The sequence below is a fragment of the Plodia interpunctella genome, chromosome 17 (genome assembly GCF_027563975.2).
Source record: "Plodia interpunctella isolate USDA-ARS_2022_Savannah chromosome 17, ilPloInte3.2, whole genome shotgun sequence".
Lineage (NCBI taxonomy): Eukaryota > Metazoa > Arthropoda > Insecta > Lepidoptera > Pyralidae > Plodia > Plodia interpunctella.
Window position 1 is genome coordinate 5033098 of NC_071310.1, and position 26129 is coordinate 5059226.

The window sequence follows — 26129 nt, forward strand, 5'->3', positions numbered from 1 at the left end:
CTGCAGCATATTGGTATGACTACTTGCAACAGATTATCATTATTTAAAAGTGCCGCGTTCTATTTCTATCTGAATGTCCCATGTAGCAAGTTCTGTTGTACGGAGTACCTACTAATTCCATGGAATGTCCCCCTTTCTAAATCTATGAAATGTTTTTTTGTTGAAGGAATAAGGAGTATTACTGCACATTTATCCCGCCACAGTACAGCACTGTATGTTAGGTACCCAAAAGCTTTGACGCATTTTGCTATGTCGATTAAAACGTTAATTTTAGAGTACTTTATTAATCCTTTTATTATGTAAACATTCGTTTGTGAAAATATACAACAATGTAGCATATTCGGGTGCCGAAAGATTGGGAAAAATCATTTTCCATAAGATAAAAAACTTCGAAAACTATGGAATACGCCTCACGCTGTAAAATTTTTGAGCCAGTAAACGGTCGAAAAAAGCTCGGAACACTTCACACGTGAAGACTTATTAAAATATGGACTTCATACAGGTAAGATCTCCAGTCAAAATCAAGTTTATATCAGTTTATGACCACAGTTGACCAAATAATGTAGAACATAACCTAAAATAGATTTATTATTTTCAAGATAATCCACTAAATCCTTCCTTTTTCCTTTAAACTCACACCACTATTGCGTAGAAGGTATTTTTGATCGTAAATCAGCAACAATATTGAAAATTGGAGCTTTTTGCTCCATTGGCAATGTTTGTTAACCCCAGTTGTATCAGTAGCGCCATCTGCGCTGAGCTTTGTGTAATATGCCCTTTTATATTATTGGTGAAGGAATTTTACTACTATATTTAATTCAACCGAAATTCACTTTATAGGATAACTTATAATACTTACATATAAAACAAAGACAGATTAAATATTATCATATTTTATTTACAAATAAACATATTTCCATAAAAGTACTTGGCGAAGTAATTTATTATTGACATAAATGCCTATGCTCAGGAGTACAAATTTAATGTTTTCTACATTAATTTTGTATTGTCAACAGCCAATATTTACATAAAAAGAGCAAGTAACATCAAAGTTGTTTCACATTTAATATAAGTACATTTTATAAGATTTTTACAAACATTATTATAAAATACATGAATCAGTTTTGTACTTCTGATCTAAGATATTTCCTTGTCGGTTAATACTACTCCTTCACTTCCCTTCGATATCACAGAAAGATCAAGTTTCGTTGAAAACCAAAGTACCTACCTAATTTTATTAATAAATGACCATTTTTATTTATTTCTTTGCCAACTAAGTGTAACATTTAAGTACATACCTACTACCCTATGAATTTAGTCACATTACAGTCTATCAAGATAGTGAAGAAATGGATTTTGACGAAATACATTTTTTGCCATTGCAATACCAAATAGAATGGTCAAGATTGGTTCAAAAACACTGTGTTGTTAGCCAACATTAGTCAGCGCCTTCATTTAATTTCTTTACTTTCTTGACAGAATAAATGTGGTACTGACTGTCTTTAAACCATGGAATTAGTAGGTACCTACTCCACGGACACAGTCCACGGAGTACCTAATAATTTCATGTTTTAAACATAGGTACTTACATTAAGTAGCTCTTGTCAATGCATTGTTAGGTAAAATACGACATACTTTACTGTGTAAATACTTTTACTGTGTTTAACAAATTATATCCTAAGAAATCCACCTGCATTACTCGTGACTAGATTAGATTTTTTAAAAGCGTTCATTAGTAGGTTGTTATTATTGCAAACAATGAGCGCATACAAATAGAACATGATAGGTACCTACGTTATAATAACCGAAAAAATACTTATGAAAGACAATAATTTTGCTGAAATTAGGTTTAACTAGGTAGTACTAGTTAAATAAATTAGCTAACTTACAAAATTTATTTTTCCTATCTTTTCATTGGTTAGCATATAGGCGTAGCCATCATATCATAAGCAAAAAGTGATACGACTACACCAACCAATAAAAAGTCAGTAGGAAAATAAATTTCATAAGCTAGCAATTCAGTTAACCTATAGATATCATGTAATAAGTATTCAGGTGAGATACCTATACGGTATTATAATTTTAAAATAATAGATAAATCTCAATCAATTCAATTATCCTTGATGGGATATAAAATTATAACAAATTGCAATAATCGAATTTCTATTTACTAACATATGTAGTATTAAGTATGTACCTAAGTAAACATTATAAGCAATTTTACTAACAAACAATTGATTCCGACTCCCTCAAGTTACAAATCTATAAACAATAACTGTACATGTCACGCTGTTAGAGCATGCTTCTTTCACAAAAGGTTAACATGAAGGAGTCTAAAATATTTCTTAACCTAAACTTTCGTAACTACCTGTAAATATCACATTTATATATCAAAATGAAAATTAATTGAAATTTGGTTTAAATAAGTAGTAGGTATTTTTTCCCATAAATATTATTATCTAAGCTATGCTTCTAATGATGGAAGTGTCTGGTGTCCACTTCGGAGGCGGTATCTTCATCACCATGACTGTGCGAGTGTCCGGCTGAAAAAAAACCACTTAGATAAATATAAGTTGTAACCTATATTCATTTCCAAAATATTGATTTATTTCTATCTTCCTCATTAGGTACAACACTAGGATTATACACATAGACGTATTGTATTGTATATCGTATTGTGTGTACATCTACTACGTGTGAATCGCAAACGTACACAAAAAATGTGCATTACCTATTTATTTTAATATTTAAATTAAAATTTGCTTTTAAATGTGTTGGTAAGTTTACCTAGGTAGGTAAGTTTTTAAATGTTTCAATCTTGCTATCATCATTCGTTTTCAGATTCAGACTGAAAATCATTTGAAATATTTGACTTTTGACTAAAAATCTGTAAATCCTAAAATTAAACTTACTTAGAAGTTGTAATCCAAACATGATGAGGAAGCCAACTATTGAAGCGATAAACTGCAAGATGCCAGTTCTGTCTCCCTTCCATATTTCGAAGAATATCACGTAGAGTAGAGTTCCTGAAGCCAATCCTTGCAGCACAACCGAGTAGATGCCGGCAGCTGTCGCGCCACCACCGCCAACCAAAGCCAAACCAATGCCGATCCCAAGAGGTGACACTATGGCGAATGTGGTGATGTACACAACAGACAGCCAAGTTTTGGTACGCGTGGCAATTAATTCAACACCAATGCAAAAAGCTATTACAAGCTTGTGAGCTGAAACTGCACCTAACATGTACCTGTAACAAAAAATATTTAATTAAGTATATAGGTACTTAAGGGGTTAGTTTTTGAGACTGGTTTAAAATGGGTTTAAATTGTGTTTAAAATGGTGTGTAAAATTAAACTCATCATTCGATCTCGCTATCTATATTTCTTAAATTATCCCACTAATTAGGTATAAAGGCGAAGGGCGAAAGTTCGTGACCAAGTAGTTTGTTGCTTCTTCAGGCACAGACGGCTGGGCTAATAAGTACCTATTTATAAAATTTGGTATTAACGTAGATGGTACCTTTATGCCGGCTCCATTTTATTTTATTTTTTGCTAAAAATAAAAAATATGTTTAACATTACACCACACTAGACGAATAATTTTAGTAGAAAGAAATATAACTACCTAGTTATCTATAATAAAATGTAGTCACATTTGACAAAACGGATTTTGGTTTGGTGGCTACCGTTATAAATTATATAATAACTATGTGAGAATCGCGTACAGTCAACAGCACATCAGACTGTGGGGCAGGTCTTGCTCCGGATCCTAGAGTCAAATTCTAAAGGATTTCTGATATGCTGATGGGAGTTCTTGGGTGTGTAGATAAATCATGCTTGTCATATAGTAGATAATTTAGAATAAATGTACAAACATGATCTTAAATTTTGCATGCCATTTTAGTGTAGGTGTAACATAACTTTAAATTAAAAAATTGTATATAGATAACATCTAATTGCAAACTCGCCTTATTACCACGCCCCATAGAGGTTCATGCAGGGTAGCTTGATGTGCTGTTTTATTATCTGTGGTGTACAAACTTATATGTCAGAAGAACAGCGCCATCTATTGTCACAAATTTGCATTTGTTATTAAGAAAAATTATATCGACGGTAGTGCCACCTAGTACCGAATAGCAGTTATACTTTATAAGTATTTATTTCGCTTAGACAAATTATTTCCGTTCGATAAAAGATGTCGCTGCTGAATAAAATTATTTTTTATATTGTTAAATTTGGCGAACTGTAAGGGCCATACTTTAATTATAAATAGATAGTACTCCATTGCTGCGTTGTTTTGGTATCCGTGCACGGACAATGCAGAAATTATATGGAGATAAGGTACGATGCATTTCCATGTCAAAACCTATAGACGGAACATAACGGAACGGCACGACGCATTGTAACCAACAAGCATAAAAATATTTTTTAATTCCGACTGAAGCTCAAAGATCATCGTGATCACAAAAAGTCTTCATTATGATTCATGATTATAAAAAAATACTAGATAAATACTCACCACACATGCGATGTACTAGATTCGAGTCCAACAGCCAATCCCTCGAAGAGCTCGTGGATGGAGAGCGCCAGAACGATGAGCAGGCCGCGAAGGGCTGACGTGACGTCATCGCCGACGTTCGCTACCGGCATGTGGCTGTGGTGACCGCCGTCGTGGTTGTGACTGTGAGGCAGGTCTTGTTCCGGATCCTAGAGTCAAATTCAAAAATATTTTTAGGGATTTCTGTTACGCTGTTGGGGGTTCTTGGGTGTGTAGGTAAATCATGCATGTCATATAATAGGTAGATAATTTAGAATAAATGTACAAACATGATCTTAAATTTTTCATGCCAGTGATAGTGCAGGTTATTAAAAAAATTGTATATAGATAACATCAATACAACGATTGTGCCATTTCACTGCAAATATTTATTTCTATTTCTATGCTCTAGACACATTTAAAAATAACCTACAAATACCTACAAATAGTCTTGCTCTACCCATCCAATAACCTTCAATTTTTTCATGGAAAAAAATATACTGCTAGGTACCTAATAATCGTATTTGAATTCTATGTTGCCTACACTATCTGTGAAAAGTATAAAATAAATAATTAAGTACCTTAGATTTCTTAATAGAATTAGGGTCAATAAGATCCGCAGTGGAATTAGTGACGCTCTTCTCGCCAGAGTGGTCTGTGGAACTGGCGCGACTTCTCCGCACACTGAGGTTCCTCACGAGCGGAGAAGCAGTGCCATTCTTCCTCTCCCGGTGGTGGATGTACATGTGGACCAGCTCCTCCACCAGATACATTATGAAGAAGCCGGAGCATGTCAGAAGAGGAGTCAAACTGAAGTCGAATTCGTTTAGAGAGCCGAGTCCTGAGAAATAATAGGAAAATCGTTAGAAAGACAACTTACATTATAACAAAATTATAGATAATGACGAGTCTCTCTGTCAGTTTCGCTTTCACGGTCAAGCCCCCAGGCCGATTTTGATGACATTTGAAATAGATATAGTTTATAATCCGAAGTCAATACGCGAACGAAGCTGTGGGCAACAGCTACTTAGAATACTATGAAAATAAATAAGATTTCAGTCGAAACGGCACAGCTCAGCCTGGAGCCATGGCAATGAGCCAAAGCTGTGATTTTCACAGTTAAGAGTTCAGATAATGGCCGTTCGTCGTTAAATGTAAAAACAAATGTAACAAATAGGTACCTACCCACTTAGTTTTTTTCTCATTTGTACATATATTTTATTGCCCAATTCTTATAATTTGATGGCGCTAATGTATATTTCTTTTTGTTGATTTATGCGCTATTCTTTTTTATGCCTAAAATTTTATAGCTAAGTAAGTAAGTGAAATAGGTGGAACCATATAAAATTACCAGTTATATTATGTGATAGCTGGAAATATGCTAGAGCTTACCTATGTAATATAAAATAAATAAAATTATGTAATTACTTGAATAGGGAACCATCAGGGCTTTCCGAAGTGCATTGCTCCTTATAGGCAAGTCGCATTATTCAATCTCGTTGACGAGCTACTAACCGTACGTTTTATTTACATAGCAGCTGTACGTTGTGATGTACTATATGGATTGTCATGTCTCATTACATCATACAAGAGTGTAAATCGCGCAATGTTTATGATAAAATCAATGTATAACTCGTATAACATCACTGATTTTTACGTAATACTTGTGGTTGTAAACTTTACTTATTTCAGAAAATGTACAGATAAAATAATAATTATACAATATAGTAAAAATACCACCATGAACAGTACCTATACCTACCTTACCTACTTATGGTTTGAACTAGATTCCCATCACACTGGCCGTATTTTCTTTTTGAATAGCCATGGATATATAATTATATTATTTTTGAATTAATTAATTAGTTACTTGTTTATTTTAAAACAATCAAACAATGAATTATTCGGACTAGCTCTGGATACCGCCAACATTCAATAATGAACAGGGATATTTCTTTAAAGACTGGACTTTCTACATTGATAAATAGCAAAACATATCCTAAATACCTAACGTAGTTTTACTTATAGGTATGTAAAACTAGTAAGTATGCTTTTAAAACGTAGGATAAAATGCAGATGTTTTTCAGCAAGATAGAAAGAGAGAAACGGAGGACAAGAGCCGTGGTCCGAGGATCTTAATTCAATAATAATCGTGAAAAAATACATAGCTATATATTTTACCAAATGATATAAAGTAACATTAGTCTTCAGCTAGTGACGGCTCGCTCTTGACCAGCGCCCGCCGGTTAACGACGTGTGGAGCCTCTTTATCGCACTGACGCAATTATTCTCGCAATTAGCGGATAAGACGAATGTTGATTGATTACGATTCTAGGTGGCAAATAATGTCAGGAAATTGATATTCATATATTGAATACCTCATAATCATAATGAAAAATTTGTTAAATTAAAAATGTTCGTAGTTAACAGCTAAATTCCTTTTTTAAATTGCTTCGATAAGAAACACAAGTAACAAACAACAAACACATGCAATTACGTAATTAAAAAAGGATTTTAGGCACTCATAGTTACTATCTCTGAGTACCTAGATAATACTTAAACAAATCGTTATGTAGACCTTGGTGCCAAAAGTCTTAAACCAAGCACCTAATGACAACACTCTAGGCGCTAATGAATAGTGTACGAAATTAGCAAGATTTTTAATGAATCTATAGAAATAATAATTAAGTTAATGAAAACTTGATATGAAATTAAATTTAAAACCTAGTATGCTCGTAACAATCTTATTAGACAATCTCGATTGTACCTTCAAGATTGTCTAATAAGATTATTTACGATGTAATGATACAAGTAATACACCAATAACTTCGTACAAAAGGGTTTTAATCGGACACTGAACAGTATATTGCAACAATAAGAAAATATGCCTAGTTGCACGAATTGCAATACTGTTCTTTCACGTAGTTCCTACTTATAGGTAGCTAGATGTACCTAGACATGGTACTGTGTTAACTGGTTATTCCAAACAACTACTTATATTTGCCGAAACATAAACTATATTTAATTCCAACGAAATGTAATACTTATCATGAACTAACTAAATTATGACAACTTTAGTTTGATAAAAAAGGTAGGTAGTAGTCGGAAAATTCTACGAACCTATGTACCTACAGCTTATAATTCTAGGCTAAACATCTGTCATCCGTGAATGGTAATAACTAACAAGTGTAGGTAAATTGCTTCATTTAATATTTAAATTAAACCAGGTTAGTACCTGCCCAATTATTTTATAATTTCATAAAAGACTGACCCTTCCTAACGTGCTATGAATTTGGAAATAAAAAGTACCTAGTTATTGAGTTTTCTAGTGTTCATTTAGCCGGGCGACGACGGTCGTGGTCTAGCTGCCAAGTTCACCTTGGCGGACCACGAGCACTTTTTGAAAGCAAATGAAATTCATAATTCATTCAACAGGCATCTCGAATACAAACGCAGTCACTACTATTGCAATGGGTACATAGGTAATATACCAGTGACAATTTATCTCAATAAATAGGGTGCGTTGCTCCAGTCAACTATGGCGTTAACTTTAACCTGCGCAGAAAAAGCAAAGTAGATATAGGTACCTACGTCATTTTATCTAAACAAGGGCCGCGGCTCATAGGTTAAAGTTAACATCATTGACTGGTGCAACCCACTCTTAGGTACCTACCTAGTCATTATTTTAATGATTGCAGTAATGATCTCTTCGGTATAGTTGGTCAGCAGGTAACATGCGTTAGTGTTGAGTAACTGTACGGTTCGACACCCAAGGCGGAAGGCCGCCGAGGTGAACCACCTACGAATGGTAGAGCTCAAGATTTAGCTTGATTTTTGTGCTATAACCTGTTCTTGAAGGGGAGTTAAAGAGGTGTGTACTACTCATATACTACCATTCCTTAGATAGGAATTTATTAGGTGGTAAGTAGGTAACTACTTATGTAAAGTAGGTAACTATTATCCAGTTCGCAAGTTTTAGAGAAATCTCTCATGCAAATTTAAAAGCGTTATTAAGAACAGATGAATATGTTTTAGATTAAAGTTGCCATGTCGACAAAATACGGACATTCCTTCAGAAAACATTTTGTGAAAACTTAGCTTGTTGGCCCTCGATTTATATCAATCCAAAATAAAAGAAAGTAGACTGTTTGCTTTCAATCCTCAAGCCCCGAGAGACAACTGAGCAAATAAATATATCGTCGAGTGAAGTGAAATGGGGAAAACTTCAAAGAGGTCGGCATCGTATTGAAGTGGTCTGCGCGGCGCACATCTCTCGCTCGCTTGCATCGATCCGTACAAATGCAATGGCACATGCATTTCATCTGCAAATTGATAGGTGCGAAAGGGAATACTTATCTATTTGAACTTTAGAATATTCGATTTCGCCCGTCATTTATATCATGTTATCTAAGTCAGTGGGATATCCCACTCATCTATTTCCCTCTGGTTTTTACATAACAGTGGACACTAATACGAAAAAAAAGGTATGTGAAGGCAGTTACATTGGACCCCTCTTTTTTTTAGTAACTATAATATAGTACAGTTCATGTTTTTCTAGAACAGATAATTTTATACACAAACCATTCACACTCACTCTAGCAAAGTAAACATATTAATGTAATGTATTTACTTACACTTCAAAGCATACAATATGCAAGACACATTGTATGATTTAAAGACGTGTGTTGTTGCTAGAATTTATAACTTTTGTACGTAAATAATAAGTTTTTCACTTGAACAAATAGATAAAATACGATGACCAGTGAATAATATAATTAATTATACAGTTTTATTGTTCGAAATTAATGTATGCTGATATACACATTGTTATGTAAAACGATTTGGAACGAGTCACTTTTGTTTTTGAAGACAATAGATTCATGTGGCTGACAGTCTGACAGTAAACTTATGGTGTATTTTATAATTACCTTTAATTATGTTTATGAATGTAATATTTGTGACAGGGAAAACAATTGGACAATAAATTACCTATTCAGTAAGGTCTTCTTTCATCTTATGTCACCATGTGTTAGTTACTAAGAAAAAGTATATTTATTTAAACACATATACCAAAATAAAAAGATGCTTCTTTAATCACGTAACCGTATTGGCCTATTTTACCTCACAAGAAAAGATATATTATTTCTTATTTTTACTTGACTGAATGCAACAATCAATGTTGAATTTCTAAGTACAGAATTAAAAAAATATTTAATGTCAGTAAAATAATTTATGTTTAACTTCGAGTAGAAATACTCAGAAGTTCGCAATAGATGCTAAAAAATGTAAAGACAAAAGAACCACAGATAATTTATTTCGAATTACACATTCAAATGGTTAAAAGAACTAGTTACCACCTAACACCAGACAATTCGACGGCTCAGGGGTCACGTTTTGCATTAATTAAGATGATAACACCTGCGGCTCTTTGTTAACTTAAATACTGTTAATCGACTCCATTAAATTACACGTGTTCAAATTTTTCCATTCCATTTATGGCAAGAAGCTCTGCAAAAGCGATGCTGTCAAGCGATCAAAATTTTTTTTGCACCTTTTATGAGGAAAATTCACTATCTATCAGTATTTTAAGTTATGAAGAAAAAAATACGTATATAAATTCAAATTAGTCCAGAAATTAGAAAATAACTGAGATATATTTATTAAGTTCCGATAGGTGAGAATGCCCAATTTAAGATCGATTTTCGTTTAGTACTTATTAACTAAGTATGCCAAATGGATCAGAAACAGACACTTGAAATCTAATATAAAGCTTTGTATGCAACTTTAACTTCTCTTTTAGTTTCGGGAGTTAAAAAATCGTTATAATAATGAGTTCGCTTTCGCAACATCATAGGCACTACGGACAGCTAAATATGCAGTCTGGTTGAACGAAATGAAGATTGCAACATGGCCCGTCGCCGTATGCCATCGCCAGGCCTTGAAATATCAAGTTTAGTCTTCACAATTGTGCTGACCTTGTCCATATCTCGCGGATCCACCATTGTTTTATGTTTTTTGCCATACGGGAATGTTGATTGACAGGGGGAACTGTGACGCAACGCCATGATTTGCTCTTCAGAGCGCATCTTTATAATTTTAATATTTACTGAAACTACAACTGACTGCAATATTTATTGTAATATCAATTGCATTACCAGAAATCGATAGTTAATTTATTTATAATCTAACAGTGACTACTTATATATTATGACTGAAATGATAGTGTAGCTCTACATAAACATCAAAATATCTGAACGTTCAAATTATCAATGAAATTTGATTATGTGATAAATAAATAGGTATAATAATAATAGATATCAGTTACAATAATATGGCATTGGTGGACATAAGTATTGTTATTGTACGTATGTACAAACAACTATGCTGCAAAAAATCCTATAGGTGCCTTATACGTAATTACAGCATATTTTCACGTACCGTGGCGACTATTCTCATTCTTAGAAGTACGTCATATGGTCGCGATATGTACAATTCTATTAAAATGTTCTGCGACACCCTGATAAATAATGCAACAGTGTGACGCAGACTGTTCCTACTGCCGGCATGCAAAATATTTGCCCCTGATAGCAGACGAAGGCAAGAAAGACAGGCAAGAAGCCAAATACAAAACCATGGAATACAAATCTGGTTACAATTAACAATAATAATATAATTATATAAAAAAGGTTAGTTATTTTTCCACAAGCTTGGTCTTTATGAGATCTTATTGAAATGTCAATGTACACAAACATTATATACTTGTAAAGAATATTTTTATTTTTAAGTTACATATAAAGAATATTTTTATTTTTAAGTTAGATATTTTTTAGTTTAAATTAAGAAAATTTTGTGTGTAATTGTATACCTATAGTAATAATAATGTCGCTAAATTGTATGAAATCATCTAGAAATATTTTTCCAGTATTCATACCACATGAAGGTTCATTAAGTAAGGAAGATGAATTCATAAATAAGTACTTAAGAGAAATTGTAGTAAAAAGGTAAGGTAAGGTACTCATTACGATTGTTACGTAATAAACACGTGATTTCCATGTCTCACACGTATCTGCCTAGGCATTTATCTTTGAGCGTTTACCTGCAGTAACTAGATAGTTACATCACTTTACAGACCTAAGTGTTGTACATTCAATGAAAATGTAGAATAAAAGAACGTAAGACATAATTATGAATGCGTCCCAGTTGTCCCAAACTGCAAAAACTCTAAAACAGATTAAGTTTTTACATAATTAATCTAATCTACAGACTTAGGTAAAGGTTAAAAATTGTTTGTAATGCACTTAGAGTGGGTTGCACCAGTTAACTTTAACCTGCGCAGAAAAAGGCAAAGTACATATTTTGTCTAGTGGCACACAGGTCAAAGTTGACTGATGCAACCCTTAAAGTTTTTGAGATTGTGTTGATTGGGCAACTTATGATACCACAGGAAAATAAACATAAGAACGAATATAAATACTTACTTAAATTTTATTATTTGTTTAAAGTTTACTAAAAGTGTGTTTAGTTTACCTGGGTGAATAAATAAGCCCAGGTGAATTAGGTTTAGGCATAGATAAAAGAAAAATATGGGTTTACGTCAAGTTATTTTCAATGGATTAAACCCAAAATAACCAACCCAAGATTCTTGTAACAAAGTACGTGGAATTCATCTTCGGAGTGTTGTAATGGAACAAGTATACTCAAGTTAAATGGAACAAGTTTCTTTGTTCTCGTCTGTGTGTTCGTCTCGGTCGAGGTTTGCACATTTTTTGCGTTTTTCCTTTTGCAATACCTAGTTAAATTCTTGTATGAAAGTAGTTTTGATTAGGTATATGTATTTGTTACAAAAAAAATACATACATTTGGATATTGGAATCCTAAGATACTTATTCGAATGAAATCGATATTAAATTCCGAGAAGGTCGATATGAAATGTTCGATCAATATAGTAACGCTTCAATTGGAAACCTTCCGAAACATAACCATTTGGAGATAGGTACAGTTTCGCTTGATTTATTTACATTGCATATTTACATATGCGCCATGGAACAATTCGTTCAAGTTCACGCTTTCGGCGTTTGCCATCACTTTAAACAATTAGGTAGCACAGGTTATATAAATTAATACGTAATTTCTTCTACAATAACCACTATCTGATATTAATCTAATAAAATATAGGTATCGGTGGTTCCACGGTATAAAGGTATCATTTTATTAAACATCGATGAACTCTGGAGAAGAATGGTGAGAGCAAAATTGGGACGCAATTAAAATTAGAAGATCGGTGGGAGAAGATAATGTAGATAATATTACTTACCATGAATGTATTGTCAAAAAATCTGAATATATTCAGAAAGAACAAAGTCGTAAGATCTCGAAATGAGTCTGAGATCAAGATATGGTTGGTTGATAGATGACACAAAAAGTGATATTATACCCTGTGATTTATATCGTCTAAAAATCGAAGGTACACAATAGTGCACAGTTTAAATCTCCAATCTAAAGTTCAATATCAGTAGAGGACCTAAATGAGGAAAACGATAAACGCCACATATTGTTCGTAAATACACAACAATAAAAACAAGAAAATTAGCCATGTGTATATTTACTGTTGAATAAAAACTATACATAATATTGAATGATGAAGATCGTGCTAAGTGGAGAAGAAATAGTTAGAAAGCGGACCCTGGGCTCCGTCGTTCTATGGTTGAGGAAACTGAGTGTTAAACTTCAACACCACTTCAACAGTTGAAGTGATTTACTTGTTAATGGTCCCGCAGCTCAGAAGTTTCAAAATTCCGGAAGGAATACTATACGGCTGAGGGAGAAACCGGGAATACACCATATGATAGAGAATAATGCAGTGATTTTCGAAATGACTTGGAAAGTTGCAGAAACCCGGTTGTCCCTCAGGGCATTAAGTAGCTAATAGTGAAAGTAAAGTTTTCAGTTTTCCTTTACAATTTACTAAATTATTTATATTATGTTCAGTGTAGGTTCATTGGTATAGTCTACAACGTGTCAACTAACCAACATAACAAATTCATTCGTATTTCTAACCACGAGGGTAAATTAACATGAAATTGTATATATTTTCAATATGCCTGATATATTAAATGTATATTGTAACGATAAGAACCGTTATCGTTAGTCTGGCGTTGCATTCGCTATCCGTTACTAACGTAGCTACAGTACACGAATCTTATCGTAAGCGATAACGCCTCAAACGCGCTAGATGATTTCTATAAGGATACAATTTTCCTACAGATTTCTTGGAAGTATTTGGAGATAATGTGTTTACTCGTAGAGATAGTTATATATGTATTACTCGTACTGAATGATATACATAATTACTCATATAAGTACCAACGTAATTAACATAACACTGAACAAGCGCGAGTCACAGCAAAGATGTCAGGTCCTAGGAGTAGCCGCACTTGGGAGTTTAGCAGTAACATAATAAGTATAAAATTTGCAAAATTTTGGCTTAAAAACACGACGACATACGCTACTTCATAAATATTTTTTGTTCATATTTAATTCAATTATTCAAGATAAGTATGTAATTATTATCATGGATCGCGATTTCTTTAGACTCGCGCGTGACTTCATTTCATATGACCTTCGAATGTGTTTGAAGAAAATAATAATTCATAACAAAATAAGGTTGCTACATTTAACGTTATTATAATTTATTTGATCTTTTGAACTTTTTTGATGTGATTTACATGACTATGGATGGAACTCTATTTTAAGCATGCAAATTGTCTGGTTTTATATAGGTATAGTATGCATATTAGGCATATGTGTCAAATAAATTATACGTAGTTATTTCTTTATCATTATTGTTCCAATTAAAAACAACAAAAGGCTAGTACCTAATTGTTTTGTTTAAAATAGTTAATTTTGTTTCTTATTTTTATTTATTATTTCTTTATATAAGTAATCAAATCTCAAAATAACTTTAAAGTATTTTACAAAAAAGATGCTAATTTACTAATTTACGTATACCTAAACATTATTGTTAACACTATTGTTTCAAAGTCGATGATGCGTGTTAACGTGTTGTCACAAAAAATATACCTACTTAACCAAAAACACACAATGGCTTGCCTGCAAGAGTCGACAGTAGTTTGTTAAAAACATAATAATATTTCCTAGACAATGTTAATTATTTAGTTGTATTATTTTTCTCTATGTCACACATCTGAGCGTTTTCCCAGTATCTTCCGCCGCCATAGAGCATCGGAGACCGGGGTCTGCTCTCCCTTACTTCTTCACTTTGCATGGCATCATTGGCACGGATTTAGTGGTAGTAATATTATCAATCTTTAATTTCAATTTCGAATAAAATTGACTTAAGTACAATAAAATCCATTTTTTCACAACTTTGTGTGTTTCAATCATTTGCAATTTCACTTTGTTTCGAGAGGTATTCAGTAGAAATAAAATGAATGTATAATTCCTAATTCATTAATAAATATCTGACAAACAATGTCGGTTCTTTGGCGAGTCCGAAAGAACCTACATGTCTTAGTTTGTAAAAAAATCGTATTTTCCATTTCAGTGGGAATTTCGGGAATTCCCCTATATATAAATTGTAAGAACAGCCCGAAATTTCTCCTGAAACGGGGAAATTCGTATATTTTTCGCGCGAATGTACAAAGTGGACATGATACGTTAGTTCTCAATAAAAATATTAGTATTATTATCACATATCACATGTTATCCGTCAAGAAAGTGCAGTTCCGTTAAATGTCCCAATAAAGTGTCTTCATACGTGCTTAATATTTATGTGTGGCGCGTGCCGGAGTACACCTACTTATATACTATGAATCATGGTGAAAACACACGTCCTTTCATTTTCCATTCCGCAACAATCCGACGAGATTTTGATATCAATGAAAAATATTTTACAAAAATCCATTCATGCCAATACGTGACTACTTAATTAATTACAGTACAGAGATCGTACCGGGGGGGAATAAAACTGGAATGTCTTGTACGTATTATATGTATATAGTGCAATATGACTAGGTAAAGCAATTCAAATGAAATGATTCATTTGAGTTTCAAATTCGAGAAGGTAGGTATTATTACAGGCTGATGAAAAGATAACATAAAGCTACTCATACAACTAATAAAGTATATTTAAGCAATAAACGCCGACAAGCACGATCAGTTCTATGAATTTCCAAGCTAAACAATTGTAATGTTTTGCGCGCACGACCAGAGAATGGGTTTCCGCCCGGGCATAAGACCGCAGAAAAACATTTTAGCCCAGCCAGCAGCGTTAATTTAAATTATTAAGTTGAAGTGACCAATGTTATTACAATTTGTAACAATATTACGGTGAACAAATACCAGTCTAAACCTTCATGTGGCCGATGAAAGCTACATAGGAGTCAGAACCATGTTGATATTTGGGCAATTAAAAAAGTAGTTACTTAAACTGAGCCTGAGCTCCTACTCTCAACCGTTGAGGTAGTAACCGGCAAAACACTCAGAAGAGAAAGAGTGACTTCATCTTGGATTTTTAAATGCAAAATAATCAAAAACCAACACCAATTCCGTTATTACTTAAATAGTTACCTAATGAACCTAATCCATGCATGTCGACGAAACACATGCACAAATAATAATACACCTACTTCTATTCGGATGCTTGACTTTTTGCAAAACTAAACTCTCGAGGATAAAACAATACCGCAATTTGCCGGCATAAAGTAAAATAAATAAATATATTAGGACAAATCACACAGATTGAGCTAGCCCCAAAGTAATTTCGAGACTTGTGTTATGGGATACTAACTCAACGATACTATATTTTATAACAAATACATAAATAGATAAACATCCAAGACCCGGGTCAATCAGAAAAAGATCATTTTCCATCATGACCCGACCGGGGATCGAACCCGGGACCTCTCGGTTCAGTGGCAAGAACTTTACCACTGCGCCACCGAGGTCGTCAAAATTAATGATTAATTAATGACTTGTTGCCGAGCACTTATGAACACTGAAGCTTTATAAGCCTTTAGGCGTCTCATAAGAAGAAGATCATCATTTCATAAGAAGCATTTTTATATACTCATTAAAAACTTATATAGTTATACTTCGAAATGCTAAAATATCGAGAATAAAGTCTCGACATGACATGTGTAACAATGACAAAACATATTTTAGCTTAAAGTATTGAAAAGTTGATATACTACAGTACATCAGTCCATTCACTAATCACTAGCTGCGCTCCGCTTCTTTACTCCCCTGGGAATACTTAACAATATGTGAAATACGTAACAATTATTAAACATTCGGTCAATATATCAAATTTCCAAAATGTTTATTTCAACTTCTAATTATTTATATCAATTATTAACGTCAATATTTAAGTAAGTAATGTTCTTTGTAAATTGACTTAAAACTAAGTCAACTGCCGATTCCAAAGCACAGTAGTAGAAAAAGCGCCGCAATAAACTTCACCGTAGCCTTTTCTTCAAAGATGTCAATTAACAATGGTCTTATATAATGTGTCTATTCTAATATATGAATAAATCTATATAATAAATAATCTTTATAAATCTTCTCATAAGGTTACATTATATTAAGGGTATCGTATGAACCTATCATTTCATGGCAATTAGGTTAGATAGTTAGAATGGCGTAATGCCTGGCCATCGAGGTCGGAGCTATAATGTTGGCCTCGGATTAATTGGTTCTACATTTGGGCATCACAGGCAAAAACTAGCTCTTTCTCATTACTATGTATGTACTCTCTTACACAGCGCACATGCATGGATATAACTAGTATATAAATATAACATGGAGTTTGATTTCTTGTTACCTTGTAACAACGATTTTGTAACAAAATTCTTAACTAAGAGTACCTAGCATTATGGACGATATTATATTTGACAGTTGTGACCATTGACAGTTGAAGACTGAACTCACTGCAGTATGATCGTCTCTTACCCTCTGGAACGATCAGTCTGCTTTCCCGATTTTCTCACATCCATGCCGTCACACAAATTTACAAGTGATAGAACAGAATCTAACTTTGAACTACAAAGGAACATATTGGGAAAACTGGTTTTAATAAAAGTACCATATATAAACTACGATGTTTAAGAGCATAAATTACATGCATCATGCTCGTAACGTAAAGGGCAGGCATAATTTTAAATCGCCTTGACCCCGTTGCTGCATTGACTCAGCTGCACCAAAATTCTTGAGGCTGTGACCATTATTTCTTCAAACGTGGGTATCAAAACTCAATAAATTCAATCGGAAATGATTTTCATTTGTTCTAATTTGATCACACAAAGTATTTACGCTTCAAAAATCGTCACAAACTAAAAAATAACCTTTTAACATTGCTTGCATGGGTCTTGACAGGTATTTCTTAAAAATCTAAATGACACTACGAACGAAACATTGAGACACAATTATGAACGTCAGTTTAACCTGATTTCAGTTAGAAAGGAGTCATTTCTTATGTCATTCATGTTATTTAACTCAAGTGTTCGGAAGTAATAGTGGAGTTCTTTGAGTTTAAGACGGAAATAATAAATAAGGCGAATCAATTAAACGACTACACATTATTGCACAACAACGAAAGCTGAGTCAGTATGGAGTCAGTTCCTAGGTTTCTCTGGCCACGTGTTCGGATCACTTTCTAAAGCTGCACGTGCTTATAGCTGCCATATAGAGCTATTATAAAGGCAGGGTTACATGCTATAAGTTGAATTGAATAATTATATATTATTATCTAATTGATCAAATTTATACATAGTTTTTATAGATATTTATAAAAGTTACTCCTTATTTATATGAATTTAATATTTCGATAACATACTTATCCTCAAAATAAAAATAGCTTGACTTTAGCAACACAGCCTCTAAATAAGCTGTGTGCGGTTTTTCTCGGAAAAAAAACCACATTAGAACACCTATCAAAAATTCAATGTTTTTTAAATTACTTTTGTAATAAACGGGACCGACCGTTATACCGTTAGATTAGTATACCGTATAATATAATTATAATACCGTAGTACCGATGTTGTAGGTAATATAGGAAAAAAACGCAATTCCAGGAAAAAAATATATTATATAACGTATACTTTCCCGTTAAGTTGAAAACTTTTGCATCTTCTAAGAATTATACCGTTAGAAACATAATACCAACTCAGAATAGAAATAGCATGACAACAGACCTAGAACATTCACTATTTACTTAATTTGTATTGTATCACTGATACTGCAATATTAGCATAGGTATCAATAATATTAAATAACGCCTAACAAGTAGATTGCATATCCCTCGTACGTAACCACCACATGTGCCAATAAGCGCACAATGAGAAGTAGGTTCCTACTGCAATGTAGGTCAGGTTTCTCAAGGACGTATCTAGATTATTTACATATGTATGTACTATGTGTAGTATATAAGGTTACCATCAGTGATTCAATAGCTAATTGATGAGAGCTATATAAATGTGTGGATTTTCCCAATGCATGCATTGTATTAGTTATTATAAATCGTGTCGAATAGTTATAGTATCTATAGTTAGTAGTTAAATATATCATAATGTGCAGATTTGCTTATTTGATTTGCTTATGATTTGTTAATTTTGACAAGATTTTATTTAACTTGCAATGTAGTATGTGTGTTCGGGTGGAATTTTGTAGCTCGATTTTGAAGTAGACATTTTTAAGCAATTGAACTAAAGCTTTGTATACACGTTTAGTTTAGATGAGACTGAATTATTATGATAAGCATGCACACAGGAACGGCTCCCAACGAGGGTACTTCTCAACGGTTTTTTGCACGGTCACTTTTTGTAACACTTTGAATGCAATAAGATCTCTCGGACAAAAATAAAAGCTTACATCAAAAAAATCATTTTTGTAAAAAACGTATTTAAAAATATTCGGACTTAACATGCGGGCAATCAAATTTTAATGTCAATTACGACCTATATTAGTAAACATGTTTTGTTAGTATATCACTAGATTATCCGTTAGATATCTGATAAAGAGTTATTTGTATAGTACCTATCGTTAATCTTCGAAATAAAACTATGTAATTATGCTTATTGACTTCCAAATATGATTTAGGTATGTTTGATTATATTGTTATTATTATATATCCAGCACTGATACCTAGTTATGTCTATGAAAAAAGAAGATATAAATAAGCTATTTTTTAATATACCTATTAAAACAAATAAACATTTAATCGAATAAAACTAATTTGCCCAGATATGTGACCTAGCTAAATCTATTTTTAGCCCATTCAAGCAATTCAAATTTCAACAAAATCGTTAGTTATTTTCGAAAACGCGAGACTACCACAGAAATCGATCTAGATATCGATTTGATTTCTGTGGTGAGTATATAGGATAAATCGGGGCATATTATCATCTTGAAAGCTTGTGACTGATATTTTTATTGTACTATTTTGGTAATATTTTTAACGATTGAATTCGTTAAACTCTGGACATACCTATTTGAATATTAATATATTTATTTATTTTTTATTGATTGATTTATACGAACATTTCCATATAAGAAAGCAATAAAAGCAAAAGTAATTATATATGTACTTATTAATTAATATTAAAATGCGGTACACGTAGTTGTTTCCCTTCATTGACTTTGTAATTGAGTTAATTGTCGGAACAAAATAAAAAGGGCATACATAACAGATTTGAACACTCATAAAAAAGTCGTTTTGAAATAAAAATCATCGATTTAGCTAGGTCCCATGATTGGGTCCCAACTGAGCTCGGTCGCTAGTATACCTACTGCTGTTCTAATCAAAGGAATGCCGACAAAACTAAATGGAATTAAGTACACAACACAGACTTGTGTCCGTGCTTTCAGTTCAGACACGATTCACTTGCATAATATCAAATAACTTACATTAAAAACCGTAGTATATTTCAAGAAACATCTCACTAACTCACGCATACATTTTGACACACGACTTCATTTACATCGAAACCTTCGTCACTATTTATAATATGTATAAACATTAGTAGTATATGTGTCCATATTCTCGTTATTTTGTGACATCGACTACAGAATGTGGGATGATGACGATGTTAGGAAAGTCTCTCTGGGGATTCCTACATTAATTACTGGTAGTTTGTCACCGCTGCGTGGGAATGTCAACGGCGAAGCCTCATCATAACTCAATTGTCTGGTGATGTTCGGTAATTATTGCAGTGATAGTGATTTAGTGATGGTGCAACGCGGTTGTATTGTATTGCGTGTGCCACAAACCACAAATTACTTAAGTAATAAATGATATTGATAAATTAATTTATTGGGTCATTAAGCTATTTTTCGAAAATAAAGGAACAAAAGGCCTGTTCATGTTGATATGATACCTACACGCTTATTATTATTTTTTATTTATATCATTTCTTTTTTCCGTAATATTTTGTATTTCAAAAGTCATAAGGAAAACATTTGAATTACTTCTTCAATTGCTACACTCTAATCTCTAACTACAGTGGTACGGATGGGAAAATTATATTATGATAGATTCACGAAATAATGTAGGTATTATGGTATCATTCCGAAATTCCCACTATAGAGAAGATAAAAATATTCATTGGGTTACATATTGGATCAATTTATCTCAAGACGTACCTACACAATCACAGTCCAACAATGTCTGCTGACACTTAAATTTATAATTTTCGTTTCAAAGTAATTGTGAGGCTGTAAATAATGTTTCTATTTTATAGCTTAGTATAAACAGCGAAAGCTCAATAGTGGTTTTATGGTTAACTGACTGCCGACGGGGTGACTGACCTCAACTAATCATGTAAATTGAGGCAGATTGGACTGGGTTTGATGGGAGATACCGAGCATGAAGACCACCTTGCCAACTATGTAGTACTTAATAAGGGTGGTTTGCACTGTCAACTTTGACGTTAAATTTAACGTGCGCGGAAAAACGCTTTTCCTAATAATATATTAAATATCACGGACGGATTTTAAATTTTAAATTAGTACCTACCTATTTAATTTGTATAAACAAAAGTATTGCTATTTCACTTTTTAATATATATTAAGCTTTCACGCTTCGTTCATAATAATTTCGTAATATATTAAAGGGAAATGATTTCTTTACATGCCTTAAGAAATTCCCAACTATTTAATCTCATGGAAAAATATAATCACAGGAATAATAACTCTGATATCTCTGATCTGAGATCTCTCTCCAATAGTAATTTAATTTATGGTTTAAATCAGTAAAGTTACTTTTTTAAAATAATCAAATTACTCAATTACTCTAATAACTATGAGATGTTTTTATTCTCAACTTGTACGGAATAAAAACATCTCATCTCAAATGTAGGCTTTGCGCTACTTTGAGACTAAAAATAGAAGTACACCGGACATAATAGCACAAAAACAAGTATTGGAAGTGAAGTGCCGAGACAATTTTACGATGTCGATAGGTGACCCGACTGTGGCATACATTTGAACAAGGGTTATGCAACGGTTAGATAATGCTCTCTCGCGGAAGAACAACTACTGAACCTTGAAATCAATGATCTGTACATTTTTGAACTTATTTGACTACTTTGGAAGTGCGATAGTCCACTACAGGCATAAATGTAGTTAATTGTGGCCGTTTTCGTCTATCTATCTACTGGCAAATGAATCTAAGGAAGGTACAAGATAAACGTGTAAAGAAGGCTACGTTGGTATGACACAGATGGCTGATGCGTCTAGAAGAGATGAGCTCGAAGTGAAAAGTGAAGAAATTAAAAATAGTTAACTATATGATTTTACCAGCACTTATTCACGAAACCAGATTATTGTTATTTTGTAAAAATTACCACAAATAAAGATACCTAGCAAGTAGGTATTTCAACATTATTTTCAATGATATAATTATTTTTTTATCACACAAAGAATTAAAGGTACGTCTATTTTAGTAAACATACATTACGGAACATGAAAATGTCAGCTCAATGTAAATATAATTAAACAAACTTAGGCCTAAACAGTATTGGACGGTAGACCTTGATATTAATCGAAGACCAAGCGAAGTGGACGAGAAAAAGTAGGAAAAGGTAAGCGGACCCTGGGCTCCGAGGCTCTATGGCTCAGCTCAGATAAGTTAGATAGAGATAATGGATTTGACCGTAGGTAGACAATAGTTTTATCTATAACATGTAATGGTTATAAGACTTCAACGCATATCACAACTTTACCTCTGTACAATAGAGGTAAATTAGAATTTTGGACATAAACTTAGATCATGTAAAATTACGAAGCATCTGTACACACTATACCTAGATTTTAAAAGTATAATCCTACAATTATACTTATAAAATCTTGGCATGATAGGTCCTATTAATTAAGTATTCTGTGGTAACGTTTTAAAGTGCCATAAACAACGATATAAATGACCCGTGCCAGTGCATATTTTACGAATAGTACCTATTTACATAATATCTTTAAACGACACAGTTGCCCAATGATCTCGGACAATCGATTCTCTTCGATTTCCATGAAGATTGACCAATACCAGGAATTATTTGCAGTTTCCGTTTAATTTCTAAACACTTCCTGTATCAATAGAGTTTAGAACGGTAAATATCAAAGTCAGTTTTGTTACGTGATAAATTGCTACAGAAATAAACATGTATTTATTTGTAGCATAAAAGATAATAAGTACATTAGCATCAACAAAGCCAGAAAGAGATATCAATACCGAATAGGTTGGCACTGCCATACATGCAGCGATAATGCATCTGGCACTGCAATAAAGATTGGGGAAAATAATTATAATAATAATTCGCTATCCTTCTTTTTTGTTATGAACCAGTTAGAGGAATAACTAATTTATTTGTATTATGCATGGAATTGGTAGGTACTCCGTACGAAGTACTTATTCCAAATCCATGGTATGATGTTAGATAATCGATTATGATGTTACGGTGACAGACCAATCATTTTGTATACTCCCAACCTCCTCTCTAACTTCGGGTCATAACTATATTTATTCAAATTTTAATCGAAATCGGTCCAGAGGTTAGCCCTGAAATCATAACAGAGAGACTTTATAATACTTATAATTTTCGTTTGGAAGTATGGAATCTTCATCGGTGGGAAAATACGATAAGTTATATCATCTCTTGACAAGTAGTCATACTGTATCAAATAATGAACAAATAAATACAATACAACAAAAAATTAAATCACAACAAGAAGACATGTCAAAAATAAACACGAATGGTACATTCATTTGCAATTCGTTACATTATTTCGAATAAACAAGTTAACGGAATAACGAGCTATTCATTTGCATAATTTATGAGTTGAGTTACAAATATATTGAATATTTTAAAATTACTTATAGGATAGTGACAAAATAATTACCAAATGTTGCATTACTAAAAATATTTTGTTTTAATAATTTAAAAAAATAACAATTGACCTCCTGTATATTTGTTAATTCAATTTGACAGAGAACTGTAAATTTGTACCTGCTGTATGAAATATAATAATTAGTTCCATAAGTACATTTTTATTGAATTAGTTATTAATTAAATTGAATTTTCAACATGTTTTCTATCCTAAAAATAAATGTAATAAATAACTCCAATAATATTTATTTAATAATTGTTTCATCTTCAGTATACTTATTTTTGTAATATTTGGCCAATAATACATTGTGATAATATTAATCGGAGTCGGATTGATCAAACTTAATATTTCCAATACTATCAGCCACAGATTTTAAAGTATTGGCTTCAAACTAATTAACTAAGTCTTTTTAAGATTGCGGAAACGAAACCACACAATCGACGCAGTGGCAAGCATCAAGGTGAACATGTTTCGGGACATGTTAAGTATTTTGTTGCACGATTGTACGTTGCAGACTACGGAATATGACAAAAATCTAGGTAGGCCTAGAATGTTTATAAAAAAAAATATTTTTAACGCTTTTAATAGGTTCCTAACAAGACCATATCGAAATCAGATCGACTGTGTTAAAACTGTAATTTAACTAAATTGGTTTCGTAATAACTTAATTTACTTCCAAGCACAAACGAAGATGAAAAACGCAACGCGCGTCCTACAATGTATCCAACGAATTAGACGATACACGATAATTTGAAGATCAAGTTCAAATCAAACATGCAACATGAACCAACATATCATTTTAAGAAGTACTCACTCTGTAGATACTCAACGTTCTCCTGGATCTCCGGGATCAGATGCATGAAGGTCGTGGACAGCAGGACTCCTCCTCCGAATGACAGCAGGGTCATCACCACCCTGTTCGTGGACTTGAGATTACCGGCCTCGTCCGCGGAGATCCAGCGGAACTTCTTCGCCAGGAAGAGCGGGAGAATACCACAGATCATGGAAGCACAGAACAGGACCGCCATGGCGACTCCCTTGGCCAGGACGACGCCTTCTGTGTCATCATCGTGACTATGACCGTGTCTCATTGCTCCAGTTGACATTGTGACACACTTCGATTCTTTTTTACCAAAGACTTTTACTTTTTCTCGCGCGAAGGAGAAGAGTCAAATGAAAGAGAGTAAGGGATCGTGTCCTTTTATACAGCGGGTTTATCAGCATGCGCGTGCGCTGGTCGTGAGCGCCGCGCCGGTACTATGACGGCCCCGTGCCGGTCACTCGGTCCGCGGCGCGCCACTCCTGCGCAGCACCCTGCTGCAAGAGCAAAGCCTCTAAATCATACGCAATCATAGTGCTCCGATTTACTTTGTCTGCCGTGTAGTGCTGTTATAGAAAGACATTTAAGTATTTTTTGTATGTCTTTACTCTTTATCATGTCTAACATGTAACTAAGTATTTTTTATACCGAAATGTTTGGGGAGTGGAATCTCGGTATCTATTATTATACATGTAAGATTAAATACACATATAATATTTTACTAGCATCAATCAATTTTTACGTATTATTTTACTTCTTCGTAGCACGCGGTCGTAGCTCGTAGCCGTCGTAGGTCGTAGCGTTGCACAGTCAAAAAATTTCCTTGAAAAATATTGTTTCTCATCGGGATTCTTAAGGTATAGGCACTGTAATGATACTCCTTCATTACATTTTCAAAACCTCTTTATTGCATTTCGAACGAAGAACAGAAAACCCAACAAGATTATTTGATGTATGTTTTGACGCAGTCAGCCCCCAGAGCTGAATAAGATTACCTATATGTAACAAAAGTATTAAATGTTATCTGATAATAATATCTTTTAATTAATAGCGATCCCAATCGCTACTTACTACTTAGTAAGTATAAGTGAATGTTGTAGAATTATATTATAAGTAGGTACAATACGTGTAGAAGACAGTTATTAGAAGTAATTGGTAGGAAAATACTGCGCTTTAAATATTTTTTAAGTTCAAATTTCGCAAAATAATAATTAATTAAAATATTTTTTGTATAAAACGTTAATTTGAGCTAAGTAGAGAAACTTATTGTTAAAAAATATATGTCTTCGATAAGTTGTGTGTCAAAGTAAAATAAGTTAATTTTACTTCTAAGTGTTACATTTATTAAAACGATATTTCATATCGTAATCCTTTATCT

At 33.2% G+C, this 26129-nt stretch overlaps 1 protein-coding gene across 1 annotated transcript; it reads right to left on the reverse strand.

Moving 5' to 3' along the window:
• Positions 1-877: 877 nt before the first annotated feature.
• On the reverse strand, positions 878-25198 carry Zip89B (Zinc/iron regulated transporter-related protein 89B). Its single transcript, XM_053757715.1, has 5 exons — positions 24746-25198; positions 5118-5377; positions 4519-4706; positions 2913-3247; positions 878-2543 (listed from the first exon to the last, which is right to left on the reverse strand). Exons 1-5 carry the CDS (start codon positions 25035-25037, stop codon positions 2473-2475), a joined length of 1146 nt encoding a protein of 381 aa, XP_053613690.1. The 5' UTR covers positions 25038-25198; the 3' UTR covers positions 878-2472.
• Between the last annotated feature and the right edge of the window lie 931 nt (positions 25199-26129).